Genomic DNA, 18,038 nt, shown 5'->3' on the forward strand with positions numbered 1-18,038 from the left:
CTAGCTATTTCTCTTTAGGTGAAAGTCACAAGACCCATCACCCAACACAGTTTCTAGATTCTTAGAAAGCTGTTGAACAATAGCCTGTGTGAAATTCCTCTTCCATTCTAAAGATTAAAGTTCTACTTTTTATGCCAACATTTAAAACCCAATCAAAATTTTTACCAACTCAAGCTCATGTAGCAAGTACATCATAGCATTTCATTCATAAAAGTGTATACCTGGGTACGAACTTGTCCATAGAACCTGACCAGTAGATGGAACCAACATCCATATATTTGTGCCCAAAGATTGTGTGAAAGACACAACCTCTATTCCATTAACCTGATCAACAGTTTTGGATTTAACGTTGGTCTGAGCAACATATACAGCTTTCCCAGAGCAGTCACGTAAAGGTGATGCTTGTATTGACACTTGTGATAAGATGCTATCTGCCAAATACCTACGCAGACGCCTTCCATCTGGAGAGATCACATAGATAAACCCATCCAAAGAGCAAACAGAAATGAAACCTGTAAAAAGCAAGAAATACTGCAGACGTGAGAATCATGATTCAGAAACACTTTTCATGAGGGTCGAAAGTAATTTGCCCCTAATCTCATCATTCGACACTTGAATGTACAAATCATTCTGCCATCCAGGAACCTGTAAACACACTATTATCCTTGCATGGAAAGACTTAGTGTTCTCATAAATTCACATTAAACATCTGAAAATGCAAATAATGAATAAATTATTTCTTCTCATTCTAACATTTAGAGCACATCAAGCCTCCTTGCATGCCTTACTTTCTCCTTTTGAATAATTGCATTGACCAACCCAGCCTCCTTAAGCACTTTAGCTTTCTTTACCACATTCCATTCTTTTTTTGCTGCTTCTTTGACACCTGACTATCTCCTCTCATTCCTTCTTTTTAATTCTTGCTTCCATGCCCCCAGCTAGTTCCTCTATGCAAGGCAAGTCTCCCTCCTTTGGCACGACTCTCTTGAGGTCCTCAGTAGTGCAATTCACATCTTTCTTGGAGCTTAACTTGATGCTGAAATGTTTTTATCACAGCTTCCTATCTCCTCTCTCATGATGGGAATCTTCTAAACCATCTCATAATTTTGTTGTTCTTTGGTGTGGACGCAGGATGTCTCGAATGCACTAGTTTGCATGGGTTCTAAGTGCACTTTTTTTCGGATAAAAGAAAATTCCATGAATGACACCTTGGAAAGTATCTCCATGAGGTAAAACTATACAGTACAAAGGAGGCTTTGTAAAGATAAACTACATACATCATATATGCAATGGTTGTGTGAACAGCCAATTTGGTGAGAGTCTCCAAACTGCTTTGTATCATCTTCTGTCTTCTGCAGAGAGTATGAACAATCTCTGTTGAAATCTTGGAGAAAGTATATGCAGTGGATATGGCCAAAAGATAGTATGGCTAAATCTAGCAATCCAATTATACCAAGCAATGATATAGCTATGAGCTCCCATTTGTGACAATGCCCCTGAATCCACAATGTTTGTGAAAATTCTAGCATGGCAATCCTACTCAAGAGTTACTCCAAGACAAGATAGAAATGGCCCATGTACATCCTTGTATCCACCAACTAGGCCTCTATGTCCAGTACACACAACCATCCCCCAAGTCACATATACCATGGATCCTCGTATCCACCGGCTAGGCCTCTATGTCTAGCACATGCAACCGTCCCTTGATTCACATGTATAATAGATCCTGGTGTGCCATGAAAAACCATCCTAGAAGCTTTTTCTACACCTCCTCAGCCCTAGGGCAATTCAAATCTATTTGGGTATAAAGCTATGTTCAAATCTCCTCCAAAAGACGGCAACGAAAAGTAGTTACGTAGCACGTGCATAAAGCCAAGAAACTACAAACCTCATGTACATTCTGCAAGTGTGGCCATGAAAGTATTACCTCAACCTTTGTGGAATCCATATGCACACCATCAGCAAACACAACGTATCCCAAAAAATGGATCTCATGCAAAATTGTCATTCATTACCACGGGTGCTTTCTCACTTCTACAAACACTATAACCAAGTAATTTGTTGGGTGACTCACACCTATGCTTTATTTCTTTTATTTTATGTGCCTATGTTACATAGTTTGGGCACTTCTTGTGTTTTACACTCTTCGGGTGTGAACACCCTCTTACAACCCTAAGGTTTAAGGGTTGTACTTTGTACTTGCACCATACACTTTAGATTATTGCATTGGGTGTTGTGCTATCACACTCTCTTCACTATCAAACAACAGTTCTCTCAGCTAAGCTTCAATTTATTCTTCATCTCACATTTGTTATTAGAGCTGAGTTCAGCTTAGTCTCCTCTCTCTTTGCAACCAACAGCATTAGACTGTTGGCTTCAGACTGGTCAACTACCCCTTCAAACCGTAAACGCCACCAACAGTAGATCAATTCAAAGGTAGCGCCCCTGCTTCAGCTGCCACCACTAGGCGGACCTAATCGGCAGCAGCAGGCCAGTCACCAGCAGCCAGCAACTGTTAGCGGTACCACTAGGCCAGCCTGCTGCTTGCGCCACTTGTGCCTCTGCTTCCTACGCTGCCCCAGGCACCGCCAATCTCCAGTGCCTGCTAGTCCGCCTCCAGCTAAGTTGCCGCCGTCACCAGTTCTTTGTGGCTGCCCTGCATGTGCCACCATTGAGTAGTGCTTCGCCCACCTTGTTCTTGCTAAACTGCCTGCTCTAGAGGTTGACATCAAACTGTAAATGCTCCCAATCAACGTACACCTATGCCACTTGCAATGCCTTAGCTCCCTATGCACCTGCACTTGCACCTGTTCCGCCAGGTCCTCCGGCTTTGCTTGCCAGGTTCACTATATTAGAGGTAAAAAGAAAATTTACTAATTTTTAATTCAAATTTTATCTTGGGGAAGGGGCTTGTGCCCAAGTAGCATTTCTTTACTTCACCAAGTGTCTGGGACACATTTTGTGCAATTTTGGATTAGAATTTGGGGTTTTTGTTGTTAGCTCAAAGATTGGCAAATGTACATTTGTGACAATCTGAAATAGACTGATTTCGTGCATAGAAATTTTGGAGCTTTTGCATTTTTAGTGCTACTGAGCATTTATTGCACCTTGGAAAATGAGCATTTCAGACAGTTTTTGACAAAGTGTGGTTAAATTTGCTAATTACAGCAAAGTACTTGCTGTAATTTCGGTAAATTTTCAAGATTTCCAGGTTAGTCCAGCTTGAAATATTGCTCTTTTGCTCTTTGATTAGTGACATTTATCATGGCAAATCAGGGAGATGATGTATTTACATGTGTGTCCAAGGAGAATAGGTTGGATGGCAACAACTATTCTCTATGGTCCTTCATGATGAAGAATGTGCTGATTGCAAAGAATCTCTGAGATTATGTCAATGGTGAAGAAGTTAGGCCTCGAGTTGTAGCTCCTCCTACTCGTCCTTTAGGAGGACGTGGACAACGAGCAACTCAACCACTTCCCCAGAGACTAGCAGCACAAAAGGCATGGGACACACGCAATGCAGAGGCTGTCGCTGATTGCATCAGCAGTTTAGCAACCTATCATTCCTCACATTCCGTTTGCAACTTCTTCATTAGAAGTATGGCTGACCTTAGAGTAGATGTTTGCTGGAAAGAATGAGACATGCATCTCTCTCGCAAGCTTTTATGGCACAGCAGAAGGGCAAGGGCAGTCAAGCTAAAAATGCTCTGCAGAGCTCTGGGACATTAGGTGCTTCACAGAGTAGCAAGAAACAGAGGGGCACGAAAGCCAAGAAGGGCAAGTGCTAGTATTGCAAGAAGCCAAAACACTACATCATTGAATGTAGAAGCATAGCAAAGGAGGAGGAGTCAGTGATGTCTGTTTTTTATTCACTTACTGCTACTCAATCCACATCCTTTGTTGTTGCAGACAGGGACTATTGTTTTTACACATGTAGTTATGACTCTTCTTGGGCAAATAGAGCATTTAGCTCTACTGAGGATACAAGCACATGGTTTTCTCACAATGATGCTTCCAAGCACATCACATCTCATAGAGATTTGTTTTCTTATGTTATTGCAACCCTGGTTGGCAAGTCTGTACAGTGTGCCAACAATGCATCATATCCTGTTAGAGGCATTAGGGAGATTGTGTTCATAGCTCTATTATCTGCTTGTTGCAAGATGCTTTATTTGTGCTAGGCATAAAGAAGAATTTGTTATCTATTTCTTCTTTGGCAAGGTATGGTTTGCAGGTCACCTTTGATGATGACAGATGCATGGTGAGAGATAAGGAACACATGACTTTGGCTTTGACTGGTACTCTATGTCATGGGTTATATAAGATGGATGCTTTTTCAGTTGATCAGTCAGTCTATCTAGCATCTACTCTCACTCTTGCTATGTCACAGGCGGAGTTATGGCATACTCGCATGGGGCATGTAAACTATGGTAGCTTGATGCTTATGCAGCATACACAGATGCTTAATGGTTTACGTCTCTTAGAGAGACCTCTTAAGCATATATGTGAGGGATGTATTTTGGGAAAATGCATCATTTTTTGTTTCCCCATGATGTTGCTTTTAGAGCGACTTCTAGATTACAGATTGTGCACTTAGATGTATGTGGCTCTATGCAAACAACATTATTGGGTGGCTGTTACTATTTTGTCACTTTCATTGATGACTTACTATTTTGTCACTTTCATTGATGACTTTACTCGTTTTTGCTGGGTCTACCCTTTGGTGAAAAACTCAGAAGTGTATGATGCATTTTTTACTTTTGTAACACTTGCTGAAAATCAATCTCGTTGCAAGGAAAAGCTTATCCATTTGGAACGAGGAGGGGAATACATGCCTTCTATGCTGATATCTTTTTTTGAAGCAGAAAGGCATTGTTCATTAGTACACTATTACTTATACTCCAACAGAATGGGTTTGCAGAAAGAAAGAATTGGTCACTCCTGGAGATGGCCGGATGTATGCTAAAAGCAAAGAGCTTTCCACACAGTTTTTGGATGGAAGCAATTATGTGTGCTTGCTATGTCTTGAATAGGTACCCCACCAAGGCATTAAAGAATGTAATGCCTTTTGAGGCTTGGAACAGCTGAAAATATTCTCTTGGACATTTTCATACTTTTGGGTGTCTTGCATATGCACATATTCCCAAGGTACTTAGGAAGAAGTTATATAACAGGCTGTTAAATGCATTTTTGTTGGGTATAACAGTGAGAGCAAAGGATATAGATTATATGATCCTGTCTCTTAAAAGATATTTGTCAGTAGTAGGGATGTGGTTTTCGATGAAAAATCAGAATTATCTCTTACTCGTTTTGAGACATATCAGGTTGCCAAGGATGTATCTGAAGGGCTGCTGCCCATTTCCTTCGATGATATAGCTCGAGGTTCAGCAAGTGAACTTAATGTTCAGCCAGCTACTCCACTGGGTAATGCAGAAAATCAGCCCACGGTTGATCTGACTATTCACTAAGGTGCTCAAATTGAAATTCAGCAAGAGCTTGTACACAGTTAGGAGGCTAAGCGGATGCCTAGATGGTATTTGCAAACTATGAAAGATAGTCATTTGGATGCTCCTATTGCTCATCGTACTAGAAGGCAAGCTCGTATGCATGATGATGCACATACCATGGAGTTTGTTATGGCAGCATATATACTTGATGATGAGAAGCCTAAATGTTTTGAGGATGTAGAACATAGTGTGCATTGGATGGCAACAATGCAAGCTGAGTTTGATTCCATCATAAAGAATCAAACATGGGATTTAGTGTCCTTGCCTGTTGAGAAGAAAGCCATTGGTACAAAGTGGATCTATAAGCTGAAAAGGAATGCAGATGGATCCATTGACAAATATAAGGCCAGGCTTGTGGCCAAGGGCTACGCACAGAAAAAAGGCATTGACTATGAGGAGACATTTGCTCCTACATCTTGCATGACTACCATTAGGTCTATGGTTGCTTTGACTGCCCATTATGGATGGACTATGCATCAACTTAATATAAAGACTGCATTTTTACATGGGGAACTTCATGAAAAAGTGTATGTATAGCAGCCCATTGGTTTTGCAGTTGTGGAATCCGAACACTTGGTGTGCAACCTAAAAAAGGCTTCATATGGTTTGAAGCAAGCTTCTTGAGATTGGTATGCAAAGATTGATGCCTTTTTACTCAGCCAAGGGTTCATAAACAGTTCATCAGAGTTTACCCTTTACGTATGTAAAGAGAGGGGATCCTTGCTAGTCATATGTCTATATGTTGATGATCTTTTGCTTACATGAACACATGCTGATCAAATTTCAGCATTCAAACAAACTTTGCAGTAAACTTTTAAGATGACAGATTTGGAGCCTTTGCACTATTACTTGGGCATTCAATTCATTCATGATACTAGAGGGATTGGATTGTCACAGTTGAGATACATTGGTAAACTTCTTGAGAGGTTTGGCTTACAGGATTGCAAGCTAGTTTGTACACCAGAACCTGGACTAAAGCTATCATTGCATGATGACAATGACTTGCTTGATATCCATACATATGCTCCAATAGTTGGATGTCTTATGTACCTGTACAACACAAGGCCAGACATACAGTTTACAGCCTCAGCCCTGAGCAGATATATGCATCAGCCACGCATGTCACATTGGAAAGTTGTCAAGCGTGCTTTCTGTTACTTGCAAGGTACTAGGACACTTGGATTGCTTTATGCCAAGGGGGAACCACTACACTTGTGGTGATTCTGATTGGGCTAGTGATTATGATTCTTGTCACTCCACTAGTGTTAATTGTTTCTTTCTTGGCTCATCTTATATCTCTTGGCTTAGCCGAATACAAGGCAACTTTCACTACCACAATTGAATGCGAATGGCTTAGATGCTTGTTAGGACACAACAAATTCACACACCAAAGGAAGTACAAAATGCTATCTAAGGCACATCCTTTGGCCCAATATAATCTAATGGTATCCACACTTCAAATCTATATGGCTGAAAATGGCTGACCCCTATAACTTGTCCATAATATCCTCTATCCTAGGAATTAGAAACCAATTCTTGATAGTGAGTGCTCAATAGTCAATGCATATACACCATGAACCATCCTTCTTCTCCACCAACACTAGGGAGTAAAAAAGGAGATGAGCTTAGCTGTATCAACTCCTTTTCTAATAGCTCATTCATTTGGCTCGATCACTTCTCTCCTTATGCTAAAGGGTAATAACTTTGTCATGGGAGTTCATCACTCCCTGCACACAATGACACCAAAGCATGAAAAGTAATACATCACAACCCTCAAATAGAGCAAATAAAAACTCTTTGTTGTCCACATAACTCTCATTGTGCAATTAAGCTTTTCAATGAGGCAAGGCGAGCTTTGGCCCTTGCATGCTCTCCCCCATGGAACACATCTCATCTTGTTTGATGCTTGGACAGCCAGCCATGTCTATAGAGATAAAATTTGCATCATCATCGGGCTGATCACTAAGTACATCATGAACCTTTCTCCATGCTCTACAAGTTTAGTTGCATCGTCATCAAGGTGATCACTACATACATAAGGGACCAAACCAGCAGAGTTTTTGGGCTTTTTCACCTTTGGACCACCCATGTTTTTAACCTTATCACCTTGTTGCCCATTAGCACAATCCCTTAATTTATTTGCAGACTTTGATTCTTTGCATTGCACAACATTTTTCCAAGTCTTTCCTTGTTGTTTTTGCCTCCTTTTATCTATATTTTGATAACTGCCCCTCTTCTCAACTTTAGAGGACTTCTGAGCTAGCTTCTCATCATCATCATCATTACAGCCTATAGACTTTTCACACAGCAATGCATTTGCTATGCACGAGGTTTCTTACAACTATGACATGCTAGATACCATAGTGTTTATGAACAAATCACGAACCTCCTTGGGAAGCCCACAACAATACTTCTCTACCAGCCCAAGATTCTTGAATTGCAATGCATCCAACTTATGCTAAGAAGTTATGATATCCACCTCAAAGGTACTCATCAACCAAGTTGAAGAATGCTTGAATCCACATTGATAGTGCTCTACCTTCCAACAAGAGCTGTGACCACCACTACACTGCATTCCCCTTCAAGAAATTGGTTGCCTTTTGGATCCTGGATGACTCTGTGAAGTTTCTTTCTGAATATGCCACATCAAATGGTTGACTGAAAGTAAAAACTTTCAATCTCTATTATGCACCACTAAATACTTTGAATTGTGCCCCTTTTCCACCCTCATCATAATCTTTTGCATTGCCCTTTGACGCAAAATTGTCATAGATTGGTTGCTGCAAAACTTGACATTGGCTGCATTTCCCTCATGACCAACACTATACGGAGCATTTGCATGGTTAGCATTAATACCACGAGCCCCAAACACGCCGAGGTTAGCAAATGCATTACCAAACATGCCATCATTTTGTGTCCCAAGCATCATGTAAACATTGTATAGGGATTTTACATTTTACTTGCCATACTTGGTACATTGGGCCTTTCATCCCACGCCTTGCTTGCTACATACCGTAAGGATTTGTGCCATACATCCCCATACACAGTTCTTGACCAGCCATTGCATAGAAAATAGATCGACTGAAGTATCCAAGGTGCCCCACATTAGCATGCATGTCTTGCTGTCCAAAACTCATAGGATTGGCACTACCAAGTTGGCCTTGCATTTGAGGCACTTGCTTTGCCCTTGGTCACTAGCAACATTATGTACATCTTGCAGCTGAGGTAGCTCTTCTTTTGGAACCTCATGCTTTTTCTAAAGCTCTCAAAATTGACTTCTTCGTCTTGCCCTTGCTGTCTTGCTTTGAAGAACGCAAAAGATTGCATAAACCAAGGATCATCAGCCAATTGAGCAAAGACATTAGTGGATGTCCTGAGTTGAGCTTTAAAGTGATCATCATAGTCATCCTCATCTTGCTAGTCATCAACACTTTGAGCCCTTAAGGGACCTGATTCTTGGTTAAAACCAACATTCTCAAAATGCTGCCCATGTTGCGTACCCATACCAAGATTGGCTATTGCATCTCTATCAATTGAAACTAGCCTTCCTTCCTCAAAAGGGTGGTAAATAACCTGATTAAGCACAAAATTATAGCAAGCATAAAACTCACACAAACAGAAAATGCAAATGTTACTACTTAATCTTGGACGCTATCCCAAAATTGGTGCCCCTTGTGGCATTTCTTAAACTTATATTGCTAAAGGTTGGAGTGCACTGAGACCTAGTTTGATCTCCTTGAATCTTCGATACATCTTGTTGTCCATAACAACCAACAACCTTCAAACCAATTTTCCCCTCGATTTGCTTGGGGATTGGCCTTTAATTTTACTCCTTTGATGAAAAATTCCACCCCAAACTTAATATTACTTGGTTGATCTCTTGAAATTCTTTGAAATCCCCAAATTTTAGTTGCTGAATTTCAAGTTCTAAGCCTTGATTTTTGAGCCCCCTCCTGGGTTTAGCAGTAAAAATTACAGTTAGCCGCAGAAATTCTTCAATTCCACCCACCTCAAATCGAATTTTGCTAAGATCTCGAGGAAAGCTATGAATTGTGTGTGTGTGTGTGTGTGTGAGAGAGAGAGAGAGAGAGAGAGAGAGAGTTCTCAGATTTTATTATGGCAATGTCGAGGTTGATATATCAGTTATCCGACAGAAGGACGACAAGGAGATGGCGGGCGAGTACCATATGACAGGCGCCGCCTGCAGTCTGCCTCTCTTTCGCCTGTACTTCGACCTGCTGCACTGTCTGCAGGCGCTGCCCGCAGTCTGATTCGCCTTCCCCTGCAGTCTGCTTCACGTTCGCCTGTATTTCGACCTGCTGCCCTGTCTGCAGGCGCCGCCTGCAATCTGCTTCACTTTCGCCTGTATTTCGTGGCCACTGGGGCTCAGCGCAAGGAGCGACGGACGTCCACAGAGCGGACGGGGTCCACTGGACAGTCTAACAGGCCATGGCGTTTGCAGAATCAAGTACATTTCGTTTGCTTCCCTGTCAGTCATCTACGCGCCGGCTTCCTGCGGACGGGTGGCTGCCCTCTGCATCTTGCTGGGCCGTGACAGAGACAGGGCGCCCTTACCTGGCAGCACGTGTCTGCAACTCTGCGCAGATTAGTGAGCTGATCTACTCCTGTACACAGAGAGAGAGAGAGAGAGGGAGAGAGAGTTGCCCTTGGTTGCGCGCCCTCACAGAGAGAGAAGACAATAGTATGGCTGGCCTGGATATGGATTTTCTAGACCAGACAGTGGCAGCCCTTGGCCCTGATTCTGATACAGAGGAGCCGGAGGATATGGTGCCGTGCACGGAGGAGATGCCTTCGGGTTCTGAACTGCCGCCTGCGGGCAAACGCTCCAAGCATACTTCTGACGAGACAATGGGCCCTCAGGAACGTTTCTATGCGCAGGTTGCCTCTGATCCTGTGGATTCGCAGGAGATTGACTGGGAGCATTTGTTGGACTTTGCCAATACTCTGCTTGGCAATTATGTCCAGCATAATCATGAAACTTTTTCTGACTCGGGAACTGATGACGTGTTGGAAGCCACGGTGGACCCGAAATCAGTCTTGCCGTCTTTTTCGGTGTTTTATGACCGTGCCGTTATACTTTTCTTCACTGGCAAGATCCCAGTGCTCTCCCATATTCACCAGTGGTTGCATAATTTATTGCAAGGGGAGTATGTTGAGGAGATCTTCCTTGGACCCCGCGGCTTTTATGAGGTGTTGCTGAAATCAGAGACACATCGGGCTGAGCTCTTGTCCAAGTTGCCATTATTCTTTGATCGCCGCTTGGTCCATGCTGTGCCATGGCGCCCTATGGCAGACTTCCAGCGCCTGCTTCAACGAGAATGCCCGGTGTGGGTGGAAGTGGAAAATTGTCCGGCGGTCTATTGGCCATTGCTAAAGGATGCGATGGTAGTTCTGGGAACGATGCTGGTTCCCCTAAGCCTAAGGGCTATGAATCGAAACCGTTTGTGCATGTTATGGGACACGGCTAGGAAAAGGCCTGCGTGGCTTCGCCTCAATTGCTCTGGCATGCATCCTTTGCACTTTCACTTGAAATGGGGTAACTTTGCAGGCCATTGCTTTTCATGTGGTAAATTGGGGCATTTTATGGCTGAATGCCCAGAAAGACAACCGTCTTCCGATGATGCGCATGTTGTGCTGCCTAAGGATGACATGGTACTTGATGCCCCGACACAGGAGGTCCTTTAGCCACCTAATTCTGTTGATAAAGGCAAACAACAGGTCCTAGGTTTGGATTCCCGTAGCACTGATTGGATCAAGGCACGTCCAAAAAAAGGTAAAAAGTTGGATGCAAGCCGGATTCTGGGCCTAATGCTTCACAGGATTCCGTGCGCACGTATATGCGCAGGGAAGAAATGTTAGCTTCACAGCATGCTGCGCGTACTATGGCCCCGTCTGCTCCCCGTAATCAGTCTACAAGGAAAGTCTATATAGACGGTCCCAAGGGCCCACCTGCTAAGCTGGCGTTTGATATTAGAGGTAATGAGATTACACCCTGGGACCGGCGTTATCCCCGCCCCACTCCCAAGGCAGTGGATTCTCCATCTACCTCTAAAGCGGGCCGGCAGAATTCTTTTGCAGTGTTGGCTGATTTTCTGGATGAGGGTGTCCTGGACGCTCTCGCAGAAAATGTGAAATCAAGGCAACAGGCGCCTTGTTCCCTGATTCTCTTTTTTGAAGATATATGAAGATAGCCACGTGGAATGTGCGAGGCATTTGCTCTCGTCATAAGCAACATGCCATGTGGATTGACTTGCATGAGAACCAGTGGGATGTCTTGTGTGCGGTTGAGCACAAAAGTCACGGTGGAGCAGGAAAAGTTGTGGATTGTCATGGATTCCGCTTGTTTTATGCGGGGACATATGCTATGCACTATTCGGGCATGCTGATGATTGTCCATGAGAAATACCAGCCTGTTCTTATTAAAAATGATGTATAGGGCCGTTTTCTGGTAGTCGAAGTCTTATTTGAAGGAGAGATTTTATGATTGTTGGGCCTCTACGCTCCGAATGATCCCCTATCCCGACGGGATCTTTGGTTGACTTTGCAGAGCTCGATGTCACTTGGCCGAAGGGGTTTTTTGATGGGAGATTTCAATATGTGTGTTGACTCTTCTCAGTCCACTTCAGGGCATTCGGTAATGGATGCTCCGGAAAGCCAGGTGTGGAATGCCTTTGCTTTTCACGTACTTAAGCAAGATCTTTGGTCTTGGCTCCACCCTTCTTTCTCAGGGTTTACTTTTCATTCAGCACAATATGCGACTACTTGGTCGCGGTTGGACTGAATGTATATCATGCAGGGGGATGATTTCCTTCCCGAGATGATGGAAATGAAAGTCTTGCAGCAATATGCATTGTCAGACCATTTCCCCCTCCAGCTTGAGATGCTTGCACAACCTATTGCACCTTTTATGCAGTTGCTGGATAGACTCCCTTTACGTTTCAACTCGTCTTATTTGAAGCATCCAATCTTTCAAGGCTATATGCAGCAATTGATTGAGAGGTTCTTATTGGACTTTGCCTCTGAGGGCTTGGCTTCCTTTGCACGGCTGCTCTCTAATGTGAAGCGAGTTGCTCGACAGTATGGGATCCATCATGCCTCTCTTTGTCGGTGATGTCAACATGCAACGGAGGACTTACTGGCTTTGGTCCGTTCGTTGCTGGTGGACACCCCAAATGATGAATTTCTGCTGTCACTAGAGATGCGTTTGGCTCATCTTATTCAAGTGTTTCAGTTGAAATCTTATCAGCAGGCCAAGTTGCATAACTTGACTGACGCATTGCAAGATAGTGCCTGTCAGTCTCATAAGTTCTTTCGCGCCTTGCATGCTTCTCCTGCTCGCGAAAATACGACTCGACTCCAGGATTCGGAAGGTCACATGGTCACGGATCCGCAGATCATTGTCAATATGTGCAGAAATTATTTTATGGATCTTCTTGGTTCTTCTCCGTCACCTTCTAGCCAGGTTACGCATGCACGCTCGGTCTTCTATGATCTGGTCCGCTAGCAGGTTCCACTTGATATGCAAGCTACTTTGGAGGCAGATATTTGCAAGGAGGAGGTTATGGATGTTTTGTTACACCTGCCTAAGGATAAAAGTCCTGGTTGGGATGGTCTCACCAATGAATTCTTTGAGAACTTGGCCACCCAGTTGATGAAGCTATTGGCGGTTATGTTTCAGCAGGTTTGGGAAACAGGGGTCATGCCTTCCTCATGGAAAGAAGGCCTTATCAAACTGCTTCCAAAGGTCCCTTCGCCGTCAATGCTGCAACACTGGAGACCAATTTCTTTGATGGGTTCGATGTATAAAATCTTCTCCAAAGTGCTGGCGAATCGGCTTCACAAACACCTTCCAGCTATTGTGCATCCTCTCCAATATGGTTTCATTAAGGGCCGCAACATTCTGCATAATATCTTAAATGTGCAAATGGCTATTGACTATGCGAGGCACTCCAGTCAGGAAGTGGTATTGATTCAATTGGATTTGGAAAAGGCTTTTGACTATGTAGACTGGTCTTTCATTGCAGAACTCATGTCTGCTATGGGTTTTGGTACTCGGATGTCCGATTGATCTACACCATTAGTGCTGCGGCTTCTTCAAGAGTCATGCTCAATGGTGGGGTTATAGAGCCATTTGTCCTTGCACACTCGGTCAGACAGGGTTGCCCTTTGAGTCCTCTCTTCTTTGCCCTGGCGACTCACCCGGTCCTTTCAATGTTATCCTCAATGGCGGCTTCTGCTCAGCTGGCCGGATTGTCTCTTTCTTTGGGACAGCACTTCATTAGCCAATCTTTGGCTCATGATAGCTTTATGATTTTGCGGGCGGATAGGGACAACATTCGAAAGGCATTAGATGTTTGGACGCTCTTTGGGCATGCTTCTGGTCTTCGCATCAATGCCTTTAAATCAGCCATACTCAGTTGCACGAAGCCTGATTTACAGTCATTAGGTTTGCAAGGCCAGGTTGTTTCCCGTGGCTCCATTGCAAGGCATCTTGGATACCCATTGGGAGTGGATGTTCGGCCAAAGGAACTACTGAAGTGGATTTCACAAAAACTGGCAGCAAAGTTTATGTATTGGAAGTCGCAATCGTGGCCATTCCATGTCCGCCTCAAAGTGGCTCAAACAATTATGCTACCAATGCTAACGTATTTCTTGCCATTGTTGCTGTGGACGCCTACTACTTTGAAGGCTCTCACTCGCTCCATTCGTTTCATGTTATGGAAGAAGGATTCATTGCAAGCAGGTATTTCGTGGATTTCATGGTCACATACATGTACCCCTAAACGCATGGGTGGTGGAGCTATTTTGGATGCTGAAACTCATATGTTGGCTCTTCATTGGTCTCTTTTTCGCGCCATGTATGTGGATCATCACCCGTGGACCATTATAGCCCGTTATTTTCTTGAGGACACCGGGCTACGCCATGGTAATACACGACTTCGGGCCTCCTGGTGGCATGTCCTTAATGTTGACTCTCGATTTTCCAATCCCTCTTCCTCTTTGTTACTGCACTTGGTCGGCTCTTGGAAAGTGGTGCTCCAAAAGGCCCGTTGGCATCCAGTGGGGGACCGCTTGCATACTAACTCCTTTCAACTGGAATTGTTGGCAGTCTCGAGATTACTTTCATGGGAAGACAAACATCAGCTCAGACCGAAATTCAACTGCATGGCCCATTTGGGTATGACTTCAGTTGCGGATGCTACCCTTGCCACTCGCAATGTCCTTGCATCGTTTCAGACTGCTAGGAGACTTTTCAGGATCCCGTGCGGATACCGTGATTTATGGGCACAGCTTTTGTCGGTGCTTTAGGGTAGGCAACCCTTTCCTGCCCTGCTGTGGATCATCCTTGGCAGGACTGGGACCTTGCAGGCCGGTTGAGTCTGGAAAAGGCCTCTGCTAATCAGGTGTATCATCTTCTCATTCAAGATCATCAATGGCTAGGTGTGAAAGCTAATACGGTATGGGGATTGCGGAAATCGCGGTCATGGTGGAAGGCAACTGTGATGGAGGGCTGGTTGAATAAGACACCTTTCAAATGCAAGGTCTTTCTTTGGCGAGTAATGATTGGTGGTCTTCCTCTTGCCTCGGCCCTTTCCAAGCATAGAATCTCGAATGGCAATTGTTTCTTCTGTACCACTACTGTGGAATCGGCCCAACATCGATTTCTTTCTTGCCCGCTCGCCAAGAATATCTGGTCACTCTTGTCACAAGTTTGGCGCGCAGTGGTGGGGTCCTCACTAACTCCTTTCGATTGGGATTTTGTGAGCCCAAAGTACCCCACACCGCCACAGTTACATATGAAGATCTTATTCCACTTTTTCAGATATTGGGGATGCTGGCACATTTGGACCACGCGAAATGCCTTTATCTTTGATTCAGCCTCTAATGTGCCGAGACACATTGCCTAACTTAAAGGACTATTGTATTGGCAGATAGATCTCATTCGGCACTCGGACTTGCTCCCTTGGGAGGTCTTGCTTCCCTGGCATATGGCAATTGCCTCTGGGTCTTTGCCATGATTGGTGTAACCTTTTTCGTGGATTAGTATTGGGATTTTCCACACGTTGGTCTAGGGCCCTCGTGCCTTTTGTAATCATGTAATCATGTAATCTTGTACCTTTTTTTCGTAATTAATACAATTACCTTTTACGAAACAGAGAGAGAGAGAGAGAGAGAGAGAGAGAGAGAGAGAGAGAGTTTGCCGTGACTTTAGGTGTGTGTGTGTGTGAGAGAGAGAGAGAGAGAGAGAGAGAGAATGCTGACCTGAAAGACTGCCGCGACGCGATGGCGGATCTGCTTCCCCCGTGACCTGACGACGAACCACCTGTGCGTTGCGGGCGATCTTCCCCCGGACCTGCGTGGAGGGTGTCGGCCCTGACGTCCGCGTCCTGCCATCGCCTGGACCTTCCGCCTACTTTGCCTACTGACGGCCGCGACCCTCGTCAGTACGTGCCGTTGCTGCGGCCGTCTGTCTCGTGTGCCCACGCCTGTTGCAGCTGCCCGAGCCTTTCCTGCTCGTCTAGGGCAGCCCGTCGCCTCCTGCAGCGGAATCCCTAGCGCCCCCTTTCTGCCGCCCTGCTCCTGGCGCCGTCAGGAGCAGACGTCCTGCTCTTGGGTGCCGCCAACGCGTACTGCTCCTGGCGCCCTGTCCACGGCCAGCCGCCCTGTCCCTGATACCCTGTCCACGGTCGCCTGCCACTGACGCCCTGTCCCCGGACACTGCTGACGGACCCCTGCCCGGCACCCCAGCCTGTCCGGTCCTGCCGTGGAGACCGCCAGGCCTTTGTTTGCCCTTCTGCCCCTGCACGGTGACAGGTAAAGCTCCGTTTTCATTCGCTGTCCTTGCAGAGTACACCCGAGACTCCTTTCGTGCAGAGGCGCCCAGCTCCTGTAAAAACCTAAACCTGACCATCGTCAGAGAGGCAGCGTCCGGGATAGCGTGCCCCCGGCTCTGTACACAGAGAGAGAGAGAGGCAGAGGGAGAGAGAGAGAGCGGTCCCGCTCTGCACTGTCGGTCAGCCCTTCTTCGAGATCAGCTCGTCATACACGATGGCTGGTTTGGATATGGATTTCATAGACCAAACGGTGGCAGCACTTGGCCCGGACTCTGATGCTGAGGAACCGGAGGATATGGTTCCGTGCAGTGAAGAATTGCCCCCGGGTCCTGACATCCAGCCTGTGGGTAAACGTACCAAGCATGCACCGGAAGAGATAGGTGCTACTCCGGATCGTTCCTATGCGCAGGTTACTTCGGATTCTGTGGACTCTCAGGAGATGGACTGGGAGCATCTGTTGGAATTTGCCAACACTCTGCTTGGTGAATATGTTCAACATAATCAGGAAGCCTTCTCTGACTCTGCTCCAGACGATGTTCTGGAAGCAACCGTCGACCCAAAAACTGTCCTACGCTCCTTTTCGGTATTTTATGATCGCGCGGTGATACTCTTCTTCACTGGTCGAATCCCGCTGCTTTCCCGTATTCGCCAATGGCTGCAGAGTCTGCTACAAGGGGAATGTGTTGAGGAGATTTTTGTTGGATCCCGAGGTTTTTTTGAGGTCCTCTTGAAAACCGAGACACACTGTGCTGCTCTCCTGTCTAAACTACCGTTGTTTTTTGATCGTCGGTTGGTTCATGTGGTTCCATGGCGCCCGATGGCAGATTTCTAGCGCCTCCTGCAACGTGAATGCCCTGTGTGGGTAGAAGTGGAAAATTGTCCGGCTGTTTATTGGCCGCTATTGAAGGATGCTATGGCCGCTGTGGGCACGGTTCTGGTCCCTCCCAGTCTCAGGGCTGTGAATCGCAACCGCTTGTGCATGTTATGGGATACTGCAAGGAAACGGCCTGCTTGGTTACGCCTCAATTGCTCTGGCATGCATCCGCTACACTTTCGTTTGAAATGGGGCAATTTTGCCGGCCATTGCTTTTCCTGTGGACAGTTGGGACACTTTATGGCTGAATGCCCTGAGCAACAACACGTTTCAGATACGGGTCATGTTGCTCCGCCCATGGAAGATATGGTGTGCGATGCTCCGTCGTAGGATTGGGTCAAGTTTTGGCCAAAGGTAAACAACAGGTTTCGGGTCTGGATTCCCGTGCCACTGATTGGGTTGAAGTACGTGCCAAAAAAGGCACCAGGATTGGTGCTGGCAGGGAGAGTACTGTGCCTACTACCTCACAAGATTCCATGCGAACATACATGCGCAGGAAGGAAATGATGTCTTCTGAGCGCTCTGCCCCTGCTATGGTTTCTTCAGCTCCCCGTCATCAACCAGCCAGGAAAATGTATTCGGATCGTCTAAAGGGCCCACCTGCACAGCTGGCTTTTGATACCAAGGGCAACGTCATTACTCCGTGGGATCGTCGTTACCCACGTTCCAACCCCAAGCAAGCAGATATGCCGTCTACTTCCAAATCTGGCCCTCAGAACTCTTTTGCGGTGTTGGCGGATTTCTTGGATGAGGGAGTCCTGGACATTCTCGCCGACAAAGTCAAATCGAGGCAAGCTGTGC

At 45.4% G+C, this 18,038-nt stretch overlaps 1 protein-coding gene across 3 annotated transcripts in view; it reads right to left on the bottom strand.

Moving 5' to 3' along the window:
• LOC148026114 (protein GAMETE EXPRESSED 3-like) overlaps nucleotides 1–18,038 on the bottom strand; it is a 207,116-nt gene that overhangs the window by 50,309 nt on the left and 138,769 nt on the right. For all 3 annotated transcript variants that reach the window (XM_087693372.1, XM_087693371.1, XM_087693373.1), the window contains one exon: nucleotides 222–512. In XM_087693372.1, the coding sequence (XP_087549498.1) occupies nucleotides 222–512 (291 nt within the window). The remainder of the gene's footprint in view (nucleotides 1–221; nucleotides 513–18,038) is intronic.

The sequence above is a fragment of the Lygodium microphyllum genome, chromosome 14 (genome assembly GCF_053477565.2).
Source record: "Lygodium microphyllum isolate KBCC chromosome 14, Lygodium_microphyllum_v1.1.10, whole genome shotgun sequence".
Classification (NCBI taxonomy): domain Eukaryota; kingdom Viridiplantae; phylum Streptophyta; class Polypodiopsida; order Schizaeales; family Lygodiaceae; genus Lygodium; species Lygodium microphyllum.